The sequence below is a fragment of the Rhinolophus hipposideros genome (assembly GCF_964194185.1).
Source record: "Rhinolophus hipposideros genome assembly, chromosome: 20".
Lineage (NCBI taxonomy): Eukaryota > Metazoa > Chordata > Mammalia > Chiroptera > Rhinolophidae > Rhinolophus > Rhinolophus hipposideros.
In genome coordinates, this window is record NC_138066.1 from 14054453 (window position 1) to 14076540 (window position 22088).

Genomic DNA, 22088 nt, shown 5'->3' on the forward strand with positions numbered 1-22088 from the left:
CCAACTAGCCACAGCTGCTGGCATCTGATCACAGTTGATGGCCATTTACTACCCGAGCCAGCACCTTTCTATGTGAGGCCGACAGCCTGGAAACTTTTTGGGGGGCTTTGTCCCCACACTCCACCCCTACAGGGTCTCGCCTCACAATCTACGCGACAAGTGTCTTCCGCGAGGGTCCCTGTGCGAGGAGCCTGGAGGTGAATGCAATATCCTGTACACAGCCAGGCTCTCTGAGCACAGCCAGGTTTTCTCAGGGCACCACCACAGTACTTCTGGGCACAGCCAGACTTCCTGGGCTTCTTAGGGTACCACCTGTCTCCCCGGGCACAGCCAGAGTTTCTCAGGGCACTGCCACTCTCTCTGGGCACAGCCAGACTTCTGGGCTTCTTAGGGTACCACCTGTTTCCCCGGGCACAGCCAGGTTTTCTCAGGGCACCACCACAGTACTTCTGGGCACAGCCAGTATCCCCGGGCACAGCCAGAGTTTCTCAGGGCACTGCCACTCTCTCTGGGCACAGCCAGACTTCATGGACACAGCCAGGGCTCTCAGGGCACTGCCACTCTCTCTGGGCCTCTCGGGGTACTGTGCTGGAACAACAGCGGCTCACATCAAGGTGCTTACATATTATCAATGGCGGCCAGTCAAGACACAAAAGCAAACATCCGCCAGTCCCACTACATGGTGGTATGTTCCCAAACAGTCAAGCGTCCATTAAATCAGGGATAGAAGGCAATTCCTCATAGTCCATAGTCATTTGCCAGGGCTGTCCTGGGGGTGAGGGACGACCTTGACCTCACTCTCATCTCCCACGGAGGATTCAGCAAGCGTTTCCTCCTGGGACTAAAAGTCCTGCATCCGGGCTGCCTCAGCAAGCAGTTCCCAGCCCACAGGGCGGCAACAACCTTCGCTTTCTCCGCTTTCTCCGGCCTCTGCTGGTTGGGGAACCATCCACATCTTTCCACCCCTCCACGGGAATCGAGCTCTCCGGCAGCTGCTCCTCCTGGTCTTCCTCAGACTGAGCTTTCATACGCACAAACTGCTCCACTGCCCTTCGGAAAGCTTTGGTCAGCACCGTATCCTGTCGACTACGCCATGTGTCACGCGGCGGACCCTGCTCGCTGCGCCATTTGTCGTGCAGGGTCTCAGCTCCCACTCCCCGCCCAAGAGCGCAGGACACGGTAAGGCCAAAAAGGAACACCCACAGAGCCATAGATAGGGGAATCAAACCAATACATTCTCGCTGGCGGCTGGGCTGGAGACACAGGAAGCAGGATCTACATAATCTGCCTAACAGCAGTCCGCGCTTGCCAGCCACCATCTTCTTGCTAGCCCCCATTCCTTTCTGCTAGCGTAGCCACAGCCGTTATATTAGTGGCCAATGGCCTACGGGTTATAGCTGACGGCCAGCTAGCCACAGCTGCTGGCCACCTGATCACAGTTGATGGCCATTTACTACCCGAGCCAGCACCTTTCTATGTGAGGCCGAGAGCCTGGAAACTGTTTTTTGGGGGCTTTGTCCCCACACTCCACCCCTACAGGGTCTCGCCTCACAATCTACGCGACAAGTGTCTTCCGCGAGGGTCCCTGTGCGAGGAGCCTGGAGGTGAATGCAATATGCTGGACACAGCCAGGCTCTCTGAGCACAGCCAGGTTTTCTCAGGGCACCACCAGTACTTCTGGGCACAGCCAGATATCCTGGGCTTCTTAGGGTACCACCTGTTTCCCCGGGCACAGCCAGGTTTTCTCAGGGCACCACCACAGTACTTCTGGGCACAGCCAGACTTCCTGGGCTTCTTAGGGTACCACCAGTCTCCCCGGGCACAGCCAGAGTTTCTCAGGGCACTGCCACTCTCTCTGGGCACAGCCAGACTTCATGGACACAGCCAGGGCTCTCAGGGCACTGCCACTCTCTCTCTGGGCCTCTCGGGGTACTGTGCTGGAACAACAGCGGCTCACATCAAGGTGCTTACATATTATCAATGGCGGCCAGTCAAGACACAAAAGCAAACATCCGCCAGTCCCACTACATGGTGGTATGTTCCCAAACAGTCAAGCGTCCATTAAATCAGGGATAGAAGGCAATTCCTCATAGTCCATAGTCATTTGCCAGGGCTGTCCTGGGGGTGAGGGACGACCTTGACCTCACTCTCATCTCCCACGGAGGATTCAGCAAGCGTTTCCTCCTGGGACTAAAAGTCCTGCATCCGGGCTGCCTCAGCAAGCAGTTCCCAGCCCACAGGGCGGCAACAACCTTCGCTTTCTCCGCTTTCTCCGGCCTCTGCTGGTTGGGGAACCATCCACATCTTTCCACCCCTCCACGGGGATCGAGCTCTCCGGCAACTGCTCCTCCTGGTCTTCCTCAGACTGAGCTTTCATACACACAAACTGCTCCACTGCCCTTCGGAAAGCTTTGGCCGGCACCATATTCTGCCGACTACGCCATGTGTCACGCAGGAGACCCTGCTCGCTGCGCCATTTGTCGTGCAGGGTCTCAGCTCCCACTCCCCGCCCAAGAGCGCAGGACACGGTAAGGCCAAACAGGAACACCCATGGAGCCATAGATAGGGGAGTCAAACCAATATATTCTCGCTGGTGGCTGAGCTGGAGAGACAGGAAGCAGGATCTACATAATCTGCCTAACAGCAGTCCGCGCTTGCCAGCCACCATCTTCTTGCTAGCCCCCATTCCTTTCTGCTAGCTTAGCCACAGCCATTATATTAGTGGCCAGTGGCTCACTGGTTACAGCTGACGGCCAACTAGCCACAGCTGCTGGCCACCTGATCACAGTTGATGGCCACTTACTACCCGAGCCAGCACCTTTCTATGTGAGGCCGAGAGCCTGGAAACTGTTTTTTGGGGGCTTTGTCCCCACAGTGTGACATACCAGTGAATTACTTAACAGGTTTTCATCAGCTATCTGCATTTCAGGAGAGGAATGATGAGGCTCGAACTCCCATCCTAGGCGAGTGGTCGGGCACATCTGATCTTACAAGGAAAGGGGAAAAGCTGCAAAACACAGGAAGCTAACTTCGAACAAATTACTTAGATGCTCTTGGCCCGGCTTCCCATTTGGGGAGAGTCCTCTCCCAGCGGGAGGCAGGAAAACAACTGGACTGTAATTAAAGAGCCACTACATGACTCAACAAGTCCTTTATACATGAAAAAGCCTGGAGACTTAATGGGTGCCCTAAAAACACTTTGTTGTTTTGTTTTTTTTTTAAGATTTTTTATTAAAAATATAGCTAACAATATTATATTAGTTTCAGATGTACACCATAGTTATTCAGCATTTATATACTCAAAGAAGTGATCAGTATGTTAAGTCCAGCAACCACCTAACAATGTACCACACTATCAGAATGTTACTGACTATATTCCCCATGCTGTACATTACATCCCCGTGACTTACTTGTCTTATACCTGGAAATTTGGACCTCTCATTCCCCTTCACTTTTCCCCCCTTTTCTAATTTTTCAATTGCAGTTGACATTCAATATTATTTTATATTAATTTCAGGTGTACAGCATAGTGGTTAGACCTTTATATAATTTAAGAAATGACCCCCTGACTAGTCTAGTACCACCTGGAACTATACATAGTTGTTGCCATATTGACTATAGCCCCCGTCCTTTACATCCTGATGACTATTTTGTAACTACCAATTTGTGCTTTTTAATCTCTTCACATTTTCCACCCTGCCCCCCAACCCCCTTCCCATCTATCACGCCAACAAATCTAGTACCCATCTGACACCATATAGAGTAATTACAATATTATTGACTATGTTCCTGTGGGGACAGAGCCAGGAGAGCAGTTTCCAGGTTCTCGGCCTCACGTGGGAAGGTGCTGGCTCAGGTAGTAAATGGCCATCAACTGTGATTGGATGGCCATCAGCTGTAATCAGATGGCCATCGGCTGTTACCGGTTAGCCATTAGCCACTAATATAACTGCTGTGGCTACGCTAGGGGGTTGGTGGGTTGGCAGAGAAGCAGGCAGCGGATTGCAGCTAGCAAGTGGGGTTAGCAAGCGTGGATAGTGGATTGCACATCATGTGGCTCCTGCTTCCTGTGTCTCCAACCCCGCCGCCAGTGAGAATATAGTGGTATGACTCCTCTATCTATGGCTCCATTTTTGTTCCTTTTTGGCCTCATCATGTCCTGCGTTCTTGTGCGGGGAGCAGGAGCTGAGACCCCTGCTATAGCCTACATCCCCACGACTAGTGCATGAAAACAAATTTATACTTCTTAATCCCTTCCCTTTTTTAACCCACCCAACCCCTTCCCATCGGGCAACGATCAAACTGTTTTCTGTATCTATGAATTTGTTTCTGTTTCGTTTATTCTCTTTAGATTCCACATATAAATGAAATCACATTGCGTCTGTTTTTCTCTATCTGATACACTCCACTCAGTACAGCACCCTCCAGGTCCATCCAGGCTGCCACAGAGGGCAAGAACCCAAGAACCCAAGAACCCACTCCCTTCCCTGGCTGAGCAAATATTCCATTGGATATATGTACCATATATGTGTATATATGTACCATATATATGTCTATCCATTCATCCATCGACAGACACCCAGGCTGCCTCCACATCTTGGCCATTGTAAACAATGCTGCAATGGGTGCACACGGCCCCTTGCAGTAGCTTTGTGGGTTTCTTCAGATAATTACCCAGAAGTGGGATTACTGGGTCCTTCCTTGTCTCTTGTTATAGCCTTTGTTTTAAAGTCTGTTTTTGTTTTTTTTTAAGATTTTTATTGGGGAAAGGGAACAGGACTTTATTGGGGAACAGTGTGTACTTCCAGGACGTTTTTCCAAGTCATTGTGTCTTGGTGTGGGCTTGTTTGGGTTCATCTTGTTTGGTACTCTTCTGGAGTTTTCTCCTGTTCTTTCATTTGGGATGCATGTCTTTATTTCCTTATTTTGGCCACCTCTGTTTTTTTCTATGTATTAAATCTGCTGAGATTAGACCTCCCAGTCTTGGCTGGGTGGTCTTATATAGTAGATGCCCTGTGGGACTCTGGCACAGTCTCCCTGGTCGCCTGTGCAGGGTGTTCGAGGAGTGTCCCTTGTGTGGGTGTGTGCACTCTCCTGTTACAGTTGAGGCTTGATTGCTTTGGACATCAGTGGGTTGGACTGACCCTCAGGTTGATTGGCCGTGAGGTTTGGTCACATCCACAGCTTACAGGATGCTGTGTGGGGGACTTACCCCACTGAATGGGATTTGCCCTAGCGGGTTCTAGTGCCTGTTGAGACCATGCGTTGTTTATGCTGCTTGTGAGGCTAATTGGGTGGTGCTCTGCCATGGTCTGAAGCCAACCTCCAAGCATGTTGGTTCTGGAGCCTCTTTGGAGGGGCTCTGGAGCAGGCCCAGGTCACTCACTGCTTGTGACCGGCTAGGACTACCTGGTAGGAGCTAACAAAGCGATCTGTGGTTGGTCGCTGCCTGTGCTAAACCTGGAGGTGCGTGGGAGAGTTCACATGCTGTGAACTGAAGAAGGCTGCCACCAGTATTGGGCCTGGGGTAGCTCCAGGACACCCAGAAGCCTGATGCCACCTGCCCGCTGCCTATAAGGCTCAGCAGCTGATAGCGCCTTGGGCAGCCCGTGAGTTGGGTGAGGCAGGATTTTAGTCACCAGAGTGGGATGAGTTGTGTTCACAAGCTTAGTGTAGACTCTGGATTGGTGCCAGTGCTGAGCCTGGAGCTACTCAACAAATCTCAGAGCACACCAAGGCCAGTCACTGCCCACCTAAGGCCCGCAGACCCTGAATTTTCCAAAAAGAGTGCAATGTAGGCAAGGCTGCCTGCTCACTAAGAAAGTGAGTCCAGTGTTGGGTGAATTGGGTGGGGCAGGGTCGCAAAAAGTCACCAGGCTGGAGTGGAGCTCACCAGACCAATTCAGATTCAGATTTGGCCTGTGTGTGAGGGGTAAACATAGGAAAGTTAGGCCCTGCCTACTGGCTGCATGGGAGGACCCCTCACTGGGAAAATGGCCACGGTCCCTGTAATACCCTAAAGCCACTCAACTCCCTCCATGTCTCTGACACCCTCAAGTCACTGTCCTTCCACTGGAACCCAGGGTACCAGCAAGTGAGTCTGTGCATGAGCAAGACAGCTGGGCTTCCCAGTCTTCTGACCCACCCTGAGTTGGAATCCCCAGCTTTTACAGCTAGATGTAGTGGGGGTTACTCTCCGTGGCACCAGCACTCTAGGCTAGGGAACCTGGTGTGGGGCTGGGGCCTAGTTCCTCAAGAGGGGTCCTCCATGGCCAAGATGTTCCTCCTGATTCTCAACAACCAGCTGGAGGTCTGGGGCCCGTTCCCCATCTCTACCCCTCCTACCAGTCTCGATATACCTTCTTTATATCCCCAGTTACAAAACTGTTCAGCTAGACTTCAGCTGGTTCTCCAGGTTGATGGTTTTATAATTTAGTTGTAATTTTAATGTGTTCATCGGAGACAAGCCCAGCAGTTACCTACTCCATCTTGAGTCTCAAATTCCCTAAAGGTACACTGGATGCTAGGTGAGCAGTATTCTGAGGATGAAAGTCAGGACATCCAACATGTTAAGCAGAGAAAGCCTTCAGACTTCTGAGGCAAGACTGAACACTCTTTTGGTACATTTCAACCAAAATTTAAAATACTAAGACTCTTCAAGAATCTAAGGCCATTGGGCAGAATAAGAGGCTCCTTCATTGAGAAAAGTGGGGAGGGACCTCAATCTCAGGACTCTGACGACAAGAGGGCGAAATCTTTTTACGGGTGGCTGTAATAGGTCATTCCTGGTTTCAGCTGTAGAGACACTGTCAGGAAGAGCTGCTGGAGGGGGGAGGGTGGCGCCTTAGAAAACTAGGCTGCAGCTGGCAGATCCCACCACAGGAGCCCCCACCACCACTGCTCCTAGCTCCTTTCTCCAAATAGGGAGAAGAAAGCAGACAGCACAGGCAGTGCTGACATTGCTTTGAAGGAAAAAAAGCCTTCCATCAACGGCCTGCTACCCTGCCACCAATTTACATCATACTCTGTGACCAGTGCTTAACACAGCTTCAGTCCCTATTAGGATTCAACTTAAAAAGTTTTAAATCTGTGTACAAGGAAACAAAAAAAAATAAAATCACATCTAGTTTTATAGGCATTTAATAGTTTACCAATTGGTACAATAAGATTTTTTAATATGCAGAAAACATGAATAAATTTTGTTTTACACAGTTGAGAGCAACAAATCTTACTGTAAAACACAAGAGCAATATTATATACATTCCTTTACTGAATTTTTTAAAATGTGTCAATATCTTCAGTTTACTCTTACAATCTGGGGAATTGTTTTCTCCAATCACCACCTCTGCAACGTTCATATGAAATCAATGCTTGCCTTCATGTCAGTGTCAGAATCAACTTCTAACTCGAAGATTTTGTGTTTCTGTCATCTTCAGAGTGAGCTGTAGGGGTGCCTGAAGGATAGGCAGGACAAGAAAGCAGCTACTTACATGATATAGTGGAAAGATAAAAAGGCCAGTTCAGTCCAGTTGTGACTTGTAAATCCAGCTTGCCCTCCCCCCACCCCACTGGAAAAAAAAAAACACAACTTTTTTCACCGATTTTGTACATGTTGCTTCTCTACCAGGAGATTCTTCTTTGCATCATCTAGATTAACACATTAGACTTATATACAGCTGGACAGAAAGAGTAACCATTTTAAGTGCCTTGTCCTTTAATTCAACAATTTCAACTTCAGTTGCTTTAAGGATTATCAAGCCACCACGGTCAACAAAATACCCTTTACTTTTAAATAGTTTTTCTTTAATTAAAAAAACTATTTAATGAGTGATATTACCTGGAAGTTCACACAGAAACAGAAAGAAGCAAACAGGAGAGCAGGGCACTGACAGTGAGGAGACTGGGTCTGCTGACCTACAGCCAAAACTTCCAAAGACGACAGCGAGCGCCGCACAGCCCCGACGACTCGCTAACACTAGCGATCTTACAGCAGTGCTCTGGGCACAGCACTGGTCACACCACACTCGGACTAAACTGGACGGTCTTAGTCTCCTAAAGTGCAAGATGCCATGTCAAAAAGCAACTATTCTCCAAGCGATGTCTAAACCAGTTTCTGTGGCTTGCATTTTCAAGGGTGCAGCTAGGTCTTCTTGGGCACATTACATAAGGGTGGCACTGGAATGTCTGTTTTCACACACACAAAAAGTCAGTAATCATCTGAGGATGCAATTCTACCAGCTTTTTATTTCTTAATACATGGCCAATTTGACTGAGAAAGTGACAAAGCAGCAGTGAACCTCTAAAACCAATTAATAAATTCCTCTACTTACAATCCAAACCAGTAACCTAATCATTGTACTTATCCCAGGCAAGGCACAGGGTTAGACAGCAGACAGAAAATGGAGGCAACAGGAAGAAAGGGCATCAACAGGGCAGTGTCAAACAACAGTGCAGGAAACCTCTGCAAATCTGATTCTGTATTGGGGATGGATCACTCTCCCCCACCCCCTTCATTATTCAAACAGGGCTCGTTACATTTGGATCCAGTTGAGGACCATCCCTGAGATTCAATGTTTGCTGCTTCTTAAATGGAAGATGTCTGAACTCAACTAAGCAGCGGGCTGTGGCAATCTCCCAAGTAAGGATAACTGTTTACAGAGCAACGATGTTTCTCCTTTGTCAGTGAAAGTCACTGTATGCTGCAGGGTGAAAAACCCAGCAAACAGCAGCTTGTTTCCTCTTTAATCGGTACCATTTTTTCCTTTATTGTTCATATCTATGAGTGATTTCTAGATGTTGTGGCTTACCCTTAAACAATTTGTGTTGCTACATGCTAAAAATGAATTAAAATACATGACATTTATACATGTACAAACAAATGTTAAGATGCACCATTTCTATGTATTTATATTTCTTAAAACAGGACAGGAAATAGCAGCAAATGAGAACAAAGATATTTTTCCATAGCTTTTGTAGAAAAATCCAGTCGGAACAGCTAAGGGGAAACAAAAAAAGACTTCTCAATGTGAGCAGGGTTGTGAGGCAATATTGTCCTGAAAGTTATTCTACTGTATTTAAGAAATTAGCTTAAGTTGTAATTTATGTCCTCAAAGATAGCCATTAGTTCTCAAAACACTTTTCCTTCCAGAGATGTCTCTCAGGAATTAAAAACAAGCAAACAAACAAAAAGACACAAGCTAGACATAAAGCTGCTTCTAGTATATATATGGCCTATTCTCTGTGTATCTACAAGACGTTAACTCTACCCTTTGTCCTTTTCAGAAACCAAATTTTCATTAAATATACTAAAAGGGACATTTAAAAAGTCACCTATTACACAAATGAATAAAATGTAATTCCGAATAAATTTCATTGTTAAACTGTCTTTTGTTATTTCACTGTTAACTTTTCAAATGACCTTCTTAAAAATAACTGTTGGTTAGCTAAGCAATGGAATTATTTATTAATAATCTGTAATGGAATATTGTTTCCAAAGTCACAGATAATTCTTAAACCTACTTGTAGTAACTTTGGATCACAATATACAATATGTGGCGGACATGTACAATGCTGAACAGCCCAATTGGGGGAGAGGGATAACGGAAGTGATTTTCCTTTAGCTGGGAAAAATTCCCCGAGTCAGACCTAGTTTTCAGAAGCATGAGGATCAAAAAGGGTTCATTCTAAAGCATGGTATTCCATAGCAAGATTTATTCTACTTTTATGTGTTAGCACTTCTTCAAGCTCAGGACCCAAAGACACGGAGGTTGTATGTGTGTGAGATACATATATATGGACTTACCCACTTAACAGACAGGCCCATATACTTACAAACATTTACATAGAAACAAACGGTGAAAACACAGTACATCTTTATGCACGCTCCATTAAACTGTCTTTTTTTTAACTTTTAAGTTAAACACAGTTCAAACTGATATCAGAGTCATGTTGAAAAACAAACTGCTGTATTTCTCCCACTCCCTTAAAATGGGCAAACATAACGTTTTCAATATTTCTGCCATTATGTAATGCACATTGCACATCCCTAAAAAACAAAAACAAATAGTGATTTATTGTACCATGACACACTCAAATGGGAAGATTAAATTCTACTTGGAAGTCACATCACTATACAGTCTCATAGTATGGAGAATACAACTAGAAGTGTGTATTTCTAGTGTGGAAAATAGAAGTTTAGAGTCTTACAGTGTTTTTCAACCTGTTTACAAAGCATTAAGACCCAAATGAAATAAATGATTTGCTATTAGCTGCTGAGATTTTTCTTATTTGAGATTTACAGTCATTTTCTTACATAAATATACCACTAGCCTTCGCCTGATAGGCTGCCAAAACAAATGTATCCTATTGGTTTGGCAAATGTGTCATGACAACACTTCCGATGTGTGATCCTCAATAATGACATAGATGGTTCAGAAGATTTTGAATTGTAGCCTTATTATCTAACATCCTTAAAGAAGATTTATTAAGCACACTTAAGTGATGTTACATAAATACACATTTCAGAAAAAGCCCTAATAACCACCACTTTCCCCCAAATGGGGCCATCAAGTCAGGCACCAACAGACAGCAGAAAGAAAAACAAGAATTAATAATCCAACATAAAATGACACTGTCAACTATTCAGTTTAGTGCCCTAGTTCAATTTATTCAACTTCTGCCTTCTCAGGCCTGGTGTGACCAATGCCAGCCCAGGTTTTTAAACCCTATGGTACTTCTAGACAACGTATGTAAATTTACAGTATACAATTTGGATTCACCATGCATGAATACTTTGTGTGTAACATTTAATAAGCTCAATCTACATCCAGAATAATTTACATGAAAGGACAATATTTATTTAAACAGAGCTCAATGGGGTAACCATGGTATCATCAGAGTGCATCCAGAGGAAAAAAGGGAGCAGGGGCCACATGAGACTCAATCAACGGCACTCCCACACCTTTACTGTTTGGTCTACACTGCCAGTAACGACATATGGTGCCGTCTTATGGAAATCTGAAAGAAAAAGAAAAGGCTTAAAGTCAGATTGAGTCACGTACAATTTTTAATAAGCCACAAAATAAGCAAGTCCAAGGGCCAGGAATACCTACTTTTTTCTACACCCACATACACCCCTAGAAGGTATCAAGCTAACCAACTATGTTAAGGAAACTGAGACTTAATAGTTAAATCCTGTATTAACACTTTCAAACAAACAAACAAAAACCCTATCCCAACTGAGGCTGAATAAACATTCAATCTAACAAGGGTAGCCGCAATGTGTCCATTTACTGAACACTAACTATGTTCTAAGCTAAATGCTAATGCTTTATATTCATGTTCAAATCCTGTAACCATCCTGTAAGGTGGGCATTAGCCCTATTCCGCTAAGGTTTTATCTTCACCATTAGGTCCACCACACCCGAGCGTATTGTATTTTACTCTATTCACTATCTTCGATTCTAGATTCAGGTCCAGATGATGGTAAGGATGTTTATTAAACTGAAATATAATTCCCTGAGTTCCTAGCACATGATAGTATATACCTGCTAGAGGAAAAAGGTCGAGCAAGATTTCCTTTGAGAAACTTACAAACTAGCAGGGGAGAAAAATTACCTATCAGCGTGGTCAGAAAGCATCCTCTTCACAATTCTAATTTCTAAAACCAATGTTTTGCAATGGAGAAAGTAATTTTTATTTATTTATTATAAGGCTGATGATGGAGAGAGAGAGAGTTAAGGAAAAGAGAATTTAAAACAAATGGTAGGAATCATGAAGTTTTTTAACCTCCCTTCTCTATTCTGCCCTAAAAGCACATGGTCATTTCTTACCTGGAAAAGTCCATAGAGTTACATAAAACTTTGTTACATCCAAAATCTAGTTGCTCAGAAACCTCATAACTCATACATACCCAAGGAGGTAACAAAGTGTTCATGCGCATTGAGGGTCTTCATGCATCGTTTGTTCTTATAATCCCATACACGTAGGGTCTTGTCATCAGCACAACTCAAAATAAACTTCCCCCCAGAATGGAACAGAACTCCACGTACCCAGTTATCATGACCCACCTTAAAAACAAAAAGGTATCTGACTTAGTAAAGGGATACATTATTTAAATAGCATCTATGAAAACAGTAAGTCATTACTCAAAGTGCACTAAAACTACAGTACCAAAGGCAATGCTAAAAAAGACAAAAAGATCGAAAAAAAAAGTCTTGGGAATTCTTCTAGATTAAAGAAGACTGGAAACTAACAAGACATGACAAGTAAATGCAATGTGTGATGCCTGGCTGGTTCCTGGATAGAGGCTAAAATAAGGACACTACTGGGATAACTGAAGAAATTGTGTATTAATATTGGAATACCCTTGTTCTTAGGAGATACATGTTGTCACGATGTCTACAAGTAACTCAAATTGTTCAGCAAAATGTACACACACGTATACACACATATGAAAATGTTAACAACTGGGGACTCTAAGTGAAGAATATATAGGTATTCGCTGTGTATCTAATTCATCCATCCATCCATCTATATCCCCTGTCCAACAGTTCCATTTCTTACAATTTAGCCTAAGAATTAAGAATGTGCCCAGAGTTTAAAAAAATGTTCATCAAAGCACTATATGTAATCAGCGTAGAGTATGTAATGACCTGAGCAAGTGTCATACACTTTCTAAATTAAAAGTTCACTACAAAGCAGTATGTACAGTATAAAATGTTTACTTAAAAAACAAACAAACCACATCACCACATTCATCTACATAGTAATTTAAGAAAAAGATTTAGAATTGCACAGTCCAACAGGGTAACCATTAATCACATTTGGCTATTTAAATATAAACTAAAATTAAATACAATCGACAAGTCAGTTCTTCGGTTTTACTAGCCACATTCCAAGAACTCCACAGCTGCACAGGGCTAGTAGCGACCACACTGGATCGAGCAGATACAGATCATTATTAGAAAAAGCTCTATTAGACAATTCTTGTCTAACAAGTACACTTGGTAGGTATTATTAGATATGGTACATGATCTAAGTGTGATTTTTATCTTCTTCTTTTGGCTTTTCTGTATATTTCTAAATTTTTCTGAACTGTAAATAACTGTTACTTAAAAAGCAAAAAAGTAACCCCCTTCAGCTGAAAAACAGGAGACAAAAACCTCCAGGGAAATGAATGGTGAACCATGTTATTACAAAAGAGGAGAGCACATGCTACCTGATTTTAAGTGTAGATCATCTTTTCTAATAATATATTATACCTCAACTCAGCTCAGAATATTATTAGAGGAGAGTTTAATTTTCTAATCAATTCTTGATGATACTTTCATGTATCTATCATATCCTATAGAGATAATCAATTCAAGGTACAGTTACCATCTAAAGAACCTCTAAAACAAATATGGATGCCAAATTACAAAAACTGCTACTGGATTAATGACCACAGATCCCCTTGGAAATTTCTTAGGCAAACAAGAATGCCCACAACCCCATACTGTAGTTTATATATCCTCATACTGAAATCTAGGTGCTTCTAAAATGAAACAAGCATTTCTAAGTCATAAAGCCAGCACCATTAATTTCTATAATAGTAAAATAAAATAAACTGAAACGTGAAAAAAACAGGTAATAAAGGATTCATATTAAAATAAAATATAGTGAAACAGACACAAACAGCTTCAAAAAAATGAGTCTATACTCATTTGCCATCCATAAGAGATGTATCATTTTTAAAGATACAGTGAGCTAGGACCTCCTTCCAAGCACTGACTGGCTTTGTAGTTCCTTTATATAACATGACATTGATTAGGAATAATTTTTATAGCACTGTAACAATGGAATAACAAAAGTTTAAGAAAAAGTATCTTTACAAAGAAGTTATTTTAAAGCCTAGTATAATTTAGATTAAATTATATCACAAGACATCTGACCCCAAAAGATATAAACACAGTAACGATGCAAAAGCAGCAGTGCAATTATTCAAACTTACCAGAGTCATAAGGCACATGCCAGTACTGACATCCCACATCTTAATAGTCTTGTCTCTGGATCCAGACAGCAAGAATGGCCCAGGCTTGCCACTTTTTTTAGTCTATAAGAAACCATATAAAAGTTGATTTTTCCATGCAAGAAGTTATGTAAGGACTTTAAAATGATCACCACAATCAAACTAATTAACATATCTACCGCCTCACAGAACTATCTCCCCCCTTTGGTGGGGATCCACCTTCTCAGCAAATTTCGAGTGTATAATATAGTATTATTAACTGTAGTTACCACACTATACATTAGATCTCCAGCACTTACTCATCTTGTTTTTCTCTATCAAAATGCAACAAGTCTTTTAACACACCTAGGCTATGCAGATAATATAAAAATAGAAAATCTTCACTTAGGTTAAGATTCAATTTCTACAATACCAAGATGATAAATTTACTGCTCAAGACTTCTGTAATTAAGAAGGATTTAAAAATTATTTAATCCAGCCTGTAAAGTCCAGCCAGAACCAAATTTATGACATATGGTAAGTAACCACCACCAGAGGGCAGTAAAAAGAATTTGAAAATGCAAGCAGCCAGCCAAAATAGAGATTACAATAGAAGCTTCATTTAGAAAAATAAACTTTGGGGAGGTGGGGATGGGAGCAGGTGGAGATTCTCCTCCTTCCTTTCTTAAAATGCAATTTTAAAAAATCCACAATAGGAATGTCTCTATAAAAAAAGAAATGTGCTTAATTTTGGCTCATAACAACTTATTCACTCACAGAAATAATATTCTGTAATTTACTTTTAAGGTATTAATCATAAAGAATAAAATGAAGAACACAAGTTAAGAATCGTAAAGAAATATAATAAAAACTGAGACTCAGCTAGTGAGTCTAATGATCAAGAGTATCAAAGGCTTCCATATGAATTATTATTTAAAAACAAGTATTTACAATACTGAATTGCATTTCACCAAAAATTATTTTACAAATAATTATGTTCAATAAAGAAGGATATTCTTCTAAAAGATAACTTTAATCTCTCCCATAAGTTTTATCTTGCTCTGGTATACTCTTAAAACAATGGCATTTCTGATAAATGTGAATGACCATTTGAACTCTTCAGGAGAACACCCATCCCTAGCACATATTAAGGGTCCAGCTGACAGCAACAATAATCACTGGTTAAAAAATATAAACACATCTGCAAACTGGAAAGAGTAAAGAATTTCAAGATCCAGAATTCTGGAATGCAGATTTTTTAATGCCTTAATGGCCCTGAAACTGAGAATCAGAAGAACTATCTAAGGTTCTGAGATATGAGCAATAAAATCATGACGTGACACATAAATCACAGTACCTCAGATCCTGTTGCTTCAGAGATGGAAGAATATGAGCTTTCTGGAGCCCAGGAAATGCACTCTACCACATGCTCATGTTCCCGAAGCTCAGCCTTGCACTCCTTTGTGGCTACGACCCACACGCGCACAGTCTGGTCATTGGAACAGCTGGCTATCAGAGTGCCATCCTGATTTGGCCGCACCATACGTACCCACTCTCTGTGTCCTGTGAATGTCTTCACACAGTAGCTGTCAAAATAAGTAATAATTTACATTATACATAGCAATCATTGGAACACTTCCCAAAAGCAATACAAAACTAGCTATGCACTGGAATGAAGAGAATGGCATCAAGTTAGAGAAATCGTATGCAAGTCAACAGAATAAATGTACACTCCTGGTTAATAAAAGATAGGGACAGGCTGGAAAGTCAAACATCAGTTAAAATAAGTTGACGGAAGTTATCATTAAGGAGCTAACCAAATCAACAAAAAAATCTAGAAGGTAAAATATATAGAGAAAATCTTTCAAAACTAAACACACACAATAAACCTGACAAAAATATTTCTAGCCATGTTGGGAAGAAAGCATGCTCTACTAATCTGAGTAAAACTGGTAGGTTAAGGTTCTATTATAACAATCGTGTAATTCTAAGCACAGCCAAATTAAACCTAATAGGGGCATACCTGCACAATGTTATTTACATTTTATTTCAACCCACAGAGAGATCACCTAAAAGAAGACCACAGACAAAATAAGCCATTACACAAAAAATGGCTCCCAAGGAAGGACAGTTTCTTTTATAATTTCTGTTCTTTTTTGGGATACATTTAGAGATCAAAACTTAATTTTAAAGTATATAATAATACATTGTCATGGTGATCATTATGGGTTAAAGCCAAAACTACTGGAACACTCAGAACACAATTTTGTTACTGTCTCTTTGGCTGATACACCTTTTCAACTAAATCTACTTACCCAGTTTGCACTTCCCACATTTTTATAGTTTTATCCCTCGAGGCAGACACTATATGATCTCCATTGGGCATGATGGCTACCGAAGAAACATTGTGGTCATGGCCTAAAACATGTAACACAGCAACATATTAAGTGACATACCAGTAAGTTTACCATGATACTCTTCATGGGATTTCAAATGTCATAGCAACTTTAAATACACTGGGCTTTATAAAAAATTTGTTCAGAAATTTGGATTTACACAAAAAAGTTAAGGAACTAGTAACAATAAAATAACCCACAATGAAATAAGTAGCCAGCTCAATTTATGATTCAATTTCAACCTGTACAACTGTTTTAAAATCACAAGGCATCAGTATTATCAGCACTGTATTAATAACACTGAATGTTTATGTATGAACACTAGAAAAAACACGTTTCTACTGGTGATATTCTAAGATAGTAAACAGAAATAAGATTTATACAGGTAAACAGATTTTTAAAATGGGGATTTGGTTCCATATTTAAAATAGTGGTTGAAAATGATTGTTTTTGTTGTTGATGTTTATGACGGTAAAAAAACCGCATTATTCTGTATACATTATTTCACAATCCTAATTAGCTATCCTTTGGGAAAAAAGCCCCCCAGTCCTAATAAACACACTATTTTAAGGAATACACAATGATTGGAAAGAACTCTTCTTAAATTAGAGCAACAAGATACAGGCTAAAGAAACATAAATACAGAGTTTTTAAAAAAGTATTCAATAGAATTCTTTTACTTGGTAAGCTTCATGAATGCATTTAATTTGGGAAGAAAACACACCCTTCAAATTATACCCTCTATGTAACCACATAGCTTCCCAATGTGCTAATATCACTGGATAATTTATTCAGAAAAGTGTTTATTACTAACATAGTATGTGTTCCTTATATAAAATCCAAACATTCAAATTTCATTATGTTTAAAGAAACAACAAAAATTCTTATTTAGTGGACACCTTCTACGTGCCAGGTACTAAACCAAGATGAATAAGTATAGGCATCCTTCATTTCATTGTGCTCTGCTTCATTGCACTTCATAGATACAGCGTTTTCATTAACATCCAGATAGCACTCTCCACCGGCAAAAAGATTATGACTCGCTGAAAGCTCAGATGATGACTTTACCTTTTTTTTGCAATAAAGCATTTTCAAATTAAGGTATGTACATTGTTTTTATAGACATAATACTGCACACTTAGTAGAGTACAATGTAGTATGAACATAACTTTTATATGCACTGGGAAACCAAAAAATTTGTGACTCGCTTTATTGTGATATTCATTTTATTGTGGTGGTCTGGAATTGAATCCGTAGTATCTCCAAGGTATGCCTTTATGTGATCTCAGTTTATCCTCACAAGCCTATGACTTAGGTATTATTACCTCTATCTTGAAGATGAAAGAGGTTAAAATTTCCTAATGCCATAAGTAAACAAGTAGGAATCTGAACCCAGATATCTGATTCCAAAGCTCTTTCCAAAGCCAAATTGCCTCAGAGAACAGTCTCCATGACAAAACCCAGGAAAACAACCTAACAATGAGACACTACAGTATACGTGGAACATTAAAAAAGTGAGCAAGGAAATCTGGGTTCCAGCTTTTATTACACCAACTCTTACTGAACTTCAGTTTCCCAAAGATAGATGTCCAAGCAGTTTTTCTTATCTAAAAATATTCATGGAAACAAATGAAATATTTTATATAACTAAGAGATATTTAAAGCCTCGTAACAGAAACAACTGTCAACTACTGTGGCTTATCCATGCACTATCTAAATCATAGGATCCTCCACCAACACAGACAATTGAACGAAGGGAACTTGCACACTGTTAGAAAACAATATTGTCTCTGGAATGCCAGGTTAGAATATCAAAATAACCATTCTCTACCCTTACCGTGCATGGTTCTGATGCATTCAAAGCCCTGAAAATCCCATAGTTTAATGGTCATATCTGCAGAACAGGAAGCCAGAAGCTTGCCACTGTGGTCAAAGGAAATATCCTGTACAGAGTCTGTGTGCCCCTTAAGAGTTCGTTCAAAATCTCCAGTTTCATAATCCCACACCTGTCACATGAACAGAAAATTGGTTAATATCAACCTATAATTCTTTTTTCATTTCACATTTGCACTCAACAGTCCAGTCTGGCACCTTACTAATTAACTGAGCAAGTGACAAAGGGTAACTGTCTTAGAAATAGCACATCTTGAAGTGTAAATTCGTCTTTTCTCTATAGTGAAAATTGATGGTGCAATTATTAAATTGACCTCTAGTACTACATTATCTACCATATCCTAATTATGCTAGTGATTAGCTATATAAAGCCATAAGACAAAGTCCCTTCGAGTCTGAGTAGGCAACAGACATATAAATAAGTAAATGTAAGTACAAACAAAAAAGTTTTAGAAGGCTATGACAGGCATTTATATGTAGAATATGAGGGAACTGATAAAGGAGTACTCAATTCTACTAGACAAGCAGAGCTCAGAGATCTAAGAGGCCCAGAAAAGACCTCATAAGTCGTAACTCCATGAATAGCAGATGAACAAAAGCGTATGTCGTTCTGATGTAAAAACAAACTCACAGCCACATATATTAAAGATGACTTTTCTAATAGAAATAACGAGCTATCAATAATAATTGTTAGGGAGCATTTGAGATCTTGCTCCCTGGTTTATGTTGTCAATCTGGTTCAAATAACATTTTATAAAATTTTTTGAAAAAGGAATAAATATTAGAAAGAGATCTCAAGAACACATTAGACTTCATTCTGTCGGCCAAATGCAAGCCGGAAGTTTAATCTTTAACCAATTACATTACTCTAAAATCAAATGATTAATTTCATTCTTCCCATGAGTTCAAATTTATCTGTGGTAGGATGTATATTAACCAATTTAGAGAAACTTAGAAAATGCATTTTGAAAACTTGGAAATAATCTAAATATTCAACATAGGGAATGACTAAGTAAGATATAAAATTTGCAACTATAAGGAATTTATGACATGTATAAAATATTATGTAAAGAACGTAAGATTATACACATTGTAACTACATAAAAGAATGAACCTAAAAAAAACAATCTAACATTTAATAGAAAACTTATATAACCTTCCCAATATAAACAAAAATTTTATCATTTAAATGTTCAAGTACTTCTACATAGAAGTGTTACTGTTTAATTTTGTGTAATTTTGTTAGATTTATCCTTAAGTATTTTGTGGGGTTTTTTTGATGCTACTGTAAATGGCATTTTAAAATTTAAATTCTTCATTCCTAGTTTATAGAAATACAGTTATGCTTTGTACTTTGACCTTGTATCCCATGATTCTGTTAAATTCAGTCAGAGTTCTAGTAGCTTTTGTAGATTCTTTGCGATTTTCTACATAGAACTTCATATCTACCAATAAAGACAGTTTCATTTCTTCCTTTCCAATCTGCGTGCCTTTTATTTTTGCTTCTTCCTTATCGCACTGGCTGAGCACTCCAGTACAAAGGTGAATACACGTGGCTGAGAATGGACATCCTGGCCTTAGTTCCTGATCTCAGGGGGAAAGCATTCAGTTTCCCACCATCATGTTTATGTAGGTTTTTCGAGTACCTTTACCGTTTATCAGGTTAAGGAAGCTCCCTTCTTAGCTTGTTCAGAGTTTTTACTCATGAACGCATACTGGAATTTGTCAAAAGGCTTTTTAGGAACCTATTACATTTTTTTGTTCATCGATCACAATGATTTGATTTTCGAATGTGAAACCAACCTTGCATTCTGGAATAAACATTACTTGGTTATGATGTATTAATAATTATCCTTTTAATGAATCGTTGGATTGAATTTGCTTATGTTAGGGATTTTGCATCGGTGTTTATGAAAGGTATTGTATTGGTCTATAATTATATGTATTTAAATATCTTTGTCTTATTTTGGTATGTTTAATTTTGACACCAAGAATTGATGAATATTTCACATACTGAAAAATAAATAAGGTGTGATCTTGAAGTTCACTTCAGTTTTAGTTAACTTTCTTTCCATGCATTCATTCAAGAACATTAAAGCATTTTCTCTAAAATAAATATAACCAGAAAATTAACTCTGTTTCTTCACAAATAGTAAGCAAATAAAGCATTTCAGTGTTAGTTTAATGTCAAGAATTAGTAAGAATTTTATTTTTCTTTGTATTTACCTTTTGTATGATTGATTATAAAATAAATGATCATGATAAAAATTGTAATGTACTGATATAAAGGAAATAAAAAATATCATCAATGGCATGTTTTCCTGAATTTTTTTCTATGCTTTTCAAGTATAATGAATGTGTATACTTCATTATCCAGTTTTCCCTTTGCTTCTGATAGTAACAATTTTTCCATGTCATGAAAAACTTAGTAAACATTCTTTTGAAAGGAGTCAAGCGAAAATCTTGGAATACTGAAAAATATCTGTCCTCATTTTTCAATACTTAGGTTATACAGTGATGGTGAAAGAAATTTTGGTCAAAAAGTATAAACTTTTAAAGCTCTTCATATAGTCTGCTAAATTGTTCCACCACAAGACTGTATTACATGTAACGAGAATGCCTGCTTCATCAAATTCTAATCACCACTGGGAATTCTTATTTAAAAAGTAAAACATCTTGGCAGATTTGATACATATTGTAATTTTAATTTGCTTTCTTCTACTATTAGTAGTGAGGCCAAAACTTTTGTTATTGTTGGTTAGCCAGTTTTTCTTCTTCTATGCATTAATTATCTGTTCATTTCCTGCAGTCCGTTTTTCTACTATTAGCCAGGCACTATACTATTATATGTATCATGTATATGTTACTTCATTTTAAGCAAAAGAATCTTATGACATATTTTTAATTCCCTTTCCCAACAAATGAATCGAGCCTTAAACATATCAATCACTTTGGCCAAGATAGTCACAAAATTACAAAAAATTCTGTCTTTGTGTTCTCCTTTAAGCTTGGAAAGTAGTTCTAGCATAATCACATTTAGAAATCACCTAGTTTTCCACAATAGAAGAAAGAAAAGTATGGAAGGGAATTAGACACGGTTTTTTTTTTTTTAATTCCACAGAATATCCAAGGAAGTAATTTATGAGGGAAAAAAGTGAATAGAAAACATTGTTTATGATAGTGGATAACCATAACTTAAATAACTTAAATAACTTAAAAGTCCAAAGGAAGATTTGTTAATGGTAGTACTAAAACACTGCTGACACTGATAAGTATTCCTTTATTATCTGGCCAGAACTATTTTCAGCAGTTTCCCTGTATTAAGTTATTTAATCCTCCCCAAAGCCATATAAAACAGGTATTAATTATCTTCATTTTACAGATGAGGAAAGAGAAGCACGAAAAGTTAACTTGCCCATGATCACATTAATTATTAAGTGGCAGGGTCAGTACTTGAACCCAGAGCCTGTGCTCTTGACCATTAACTATCCTAAAAAGCCTCCATATATAAATCAAACTATCAGTTTGATATCATTAAAAATGATGATTCATTAGAAACAAAGAAAGGTTTTTCTAAAATAAGTTTAATAATAAAGGGAAACAAAACTAAACAAATGCCTTTTATTAAGAAAACCACGTGTGCATATGAAATAAAAACAAAATGGAAGGAAAAACTGACTAGTTGCTGAGATATGATCATAGAGAAAAATTTTAAAACTTCATTTATAATATTTTAGAGTTGACTCAACAGATATATTTTAAGGTGGTACATTTACAGTTCTGTTTTCTGCTTTTACACCAACACTGCAAAA

The 22088-nt window shown here is 39.6% G+C and overlaps 1 protein-coding gene across 2 annotated transcripts in view; it reads right to left on the reverse strand.

Moving 5' to 3' along the window:
• Positions 1–7122: 7122 nt before the first annotated feature.
• The window catches only part of PAFAH1B1 (platelet activating factor acetylhydrolase 1b regulatory subunit 1), a 63250-nt gene continuing 48284 nt past the window's right edge, over positions 7123–22088 (reverse strand). For both annotated transcript variants that reach the window (XM_081027638.1, XM_081027639.1), the window contains 6 exons: positions 18221–18389; positions 16303–16405; positions 15345–15573; positions 13991–14092; positions 11912–12068; positions 7123–11016 (listed from right to left, as the gene is read on the reverse strand). In XM_081027638.1, the coding sequence (XP_080883764.1) occupies positions 10943–11016; positions 11912–12068; positions 13991–14092; positions 15345–15573; positions 16303–16405; positions 18221–18389 (834 nt within the window). In that variant the 3' untranslated portion in view covers positions 7123–10942. The remainder of the gene's footprint in view (positions 11017–11911; positions 12069–13990; positions 14093–15344; positions 15574–16302; positions 16406–18220; positions 18390–22088) is intronic.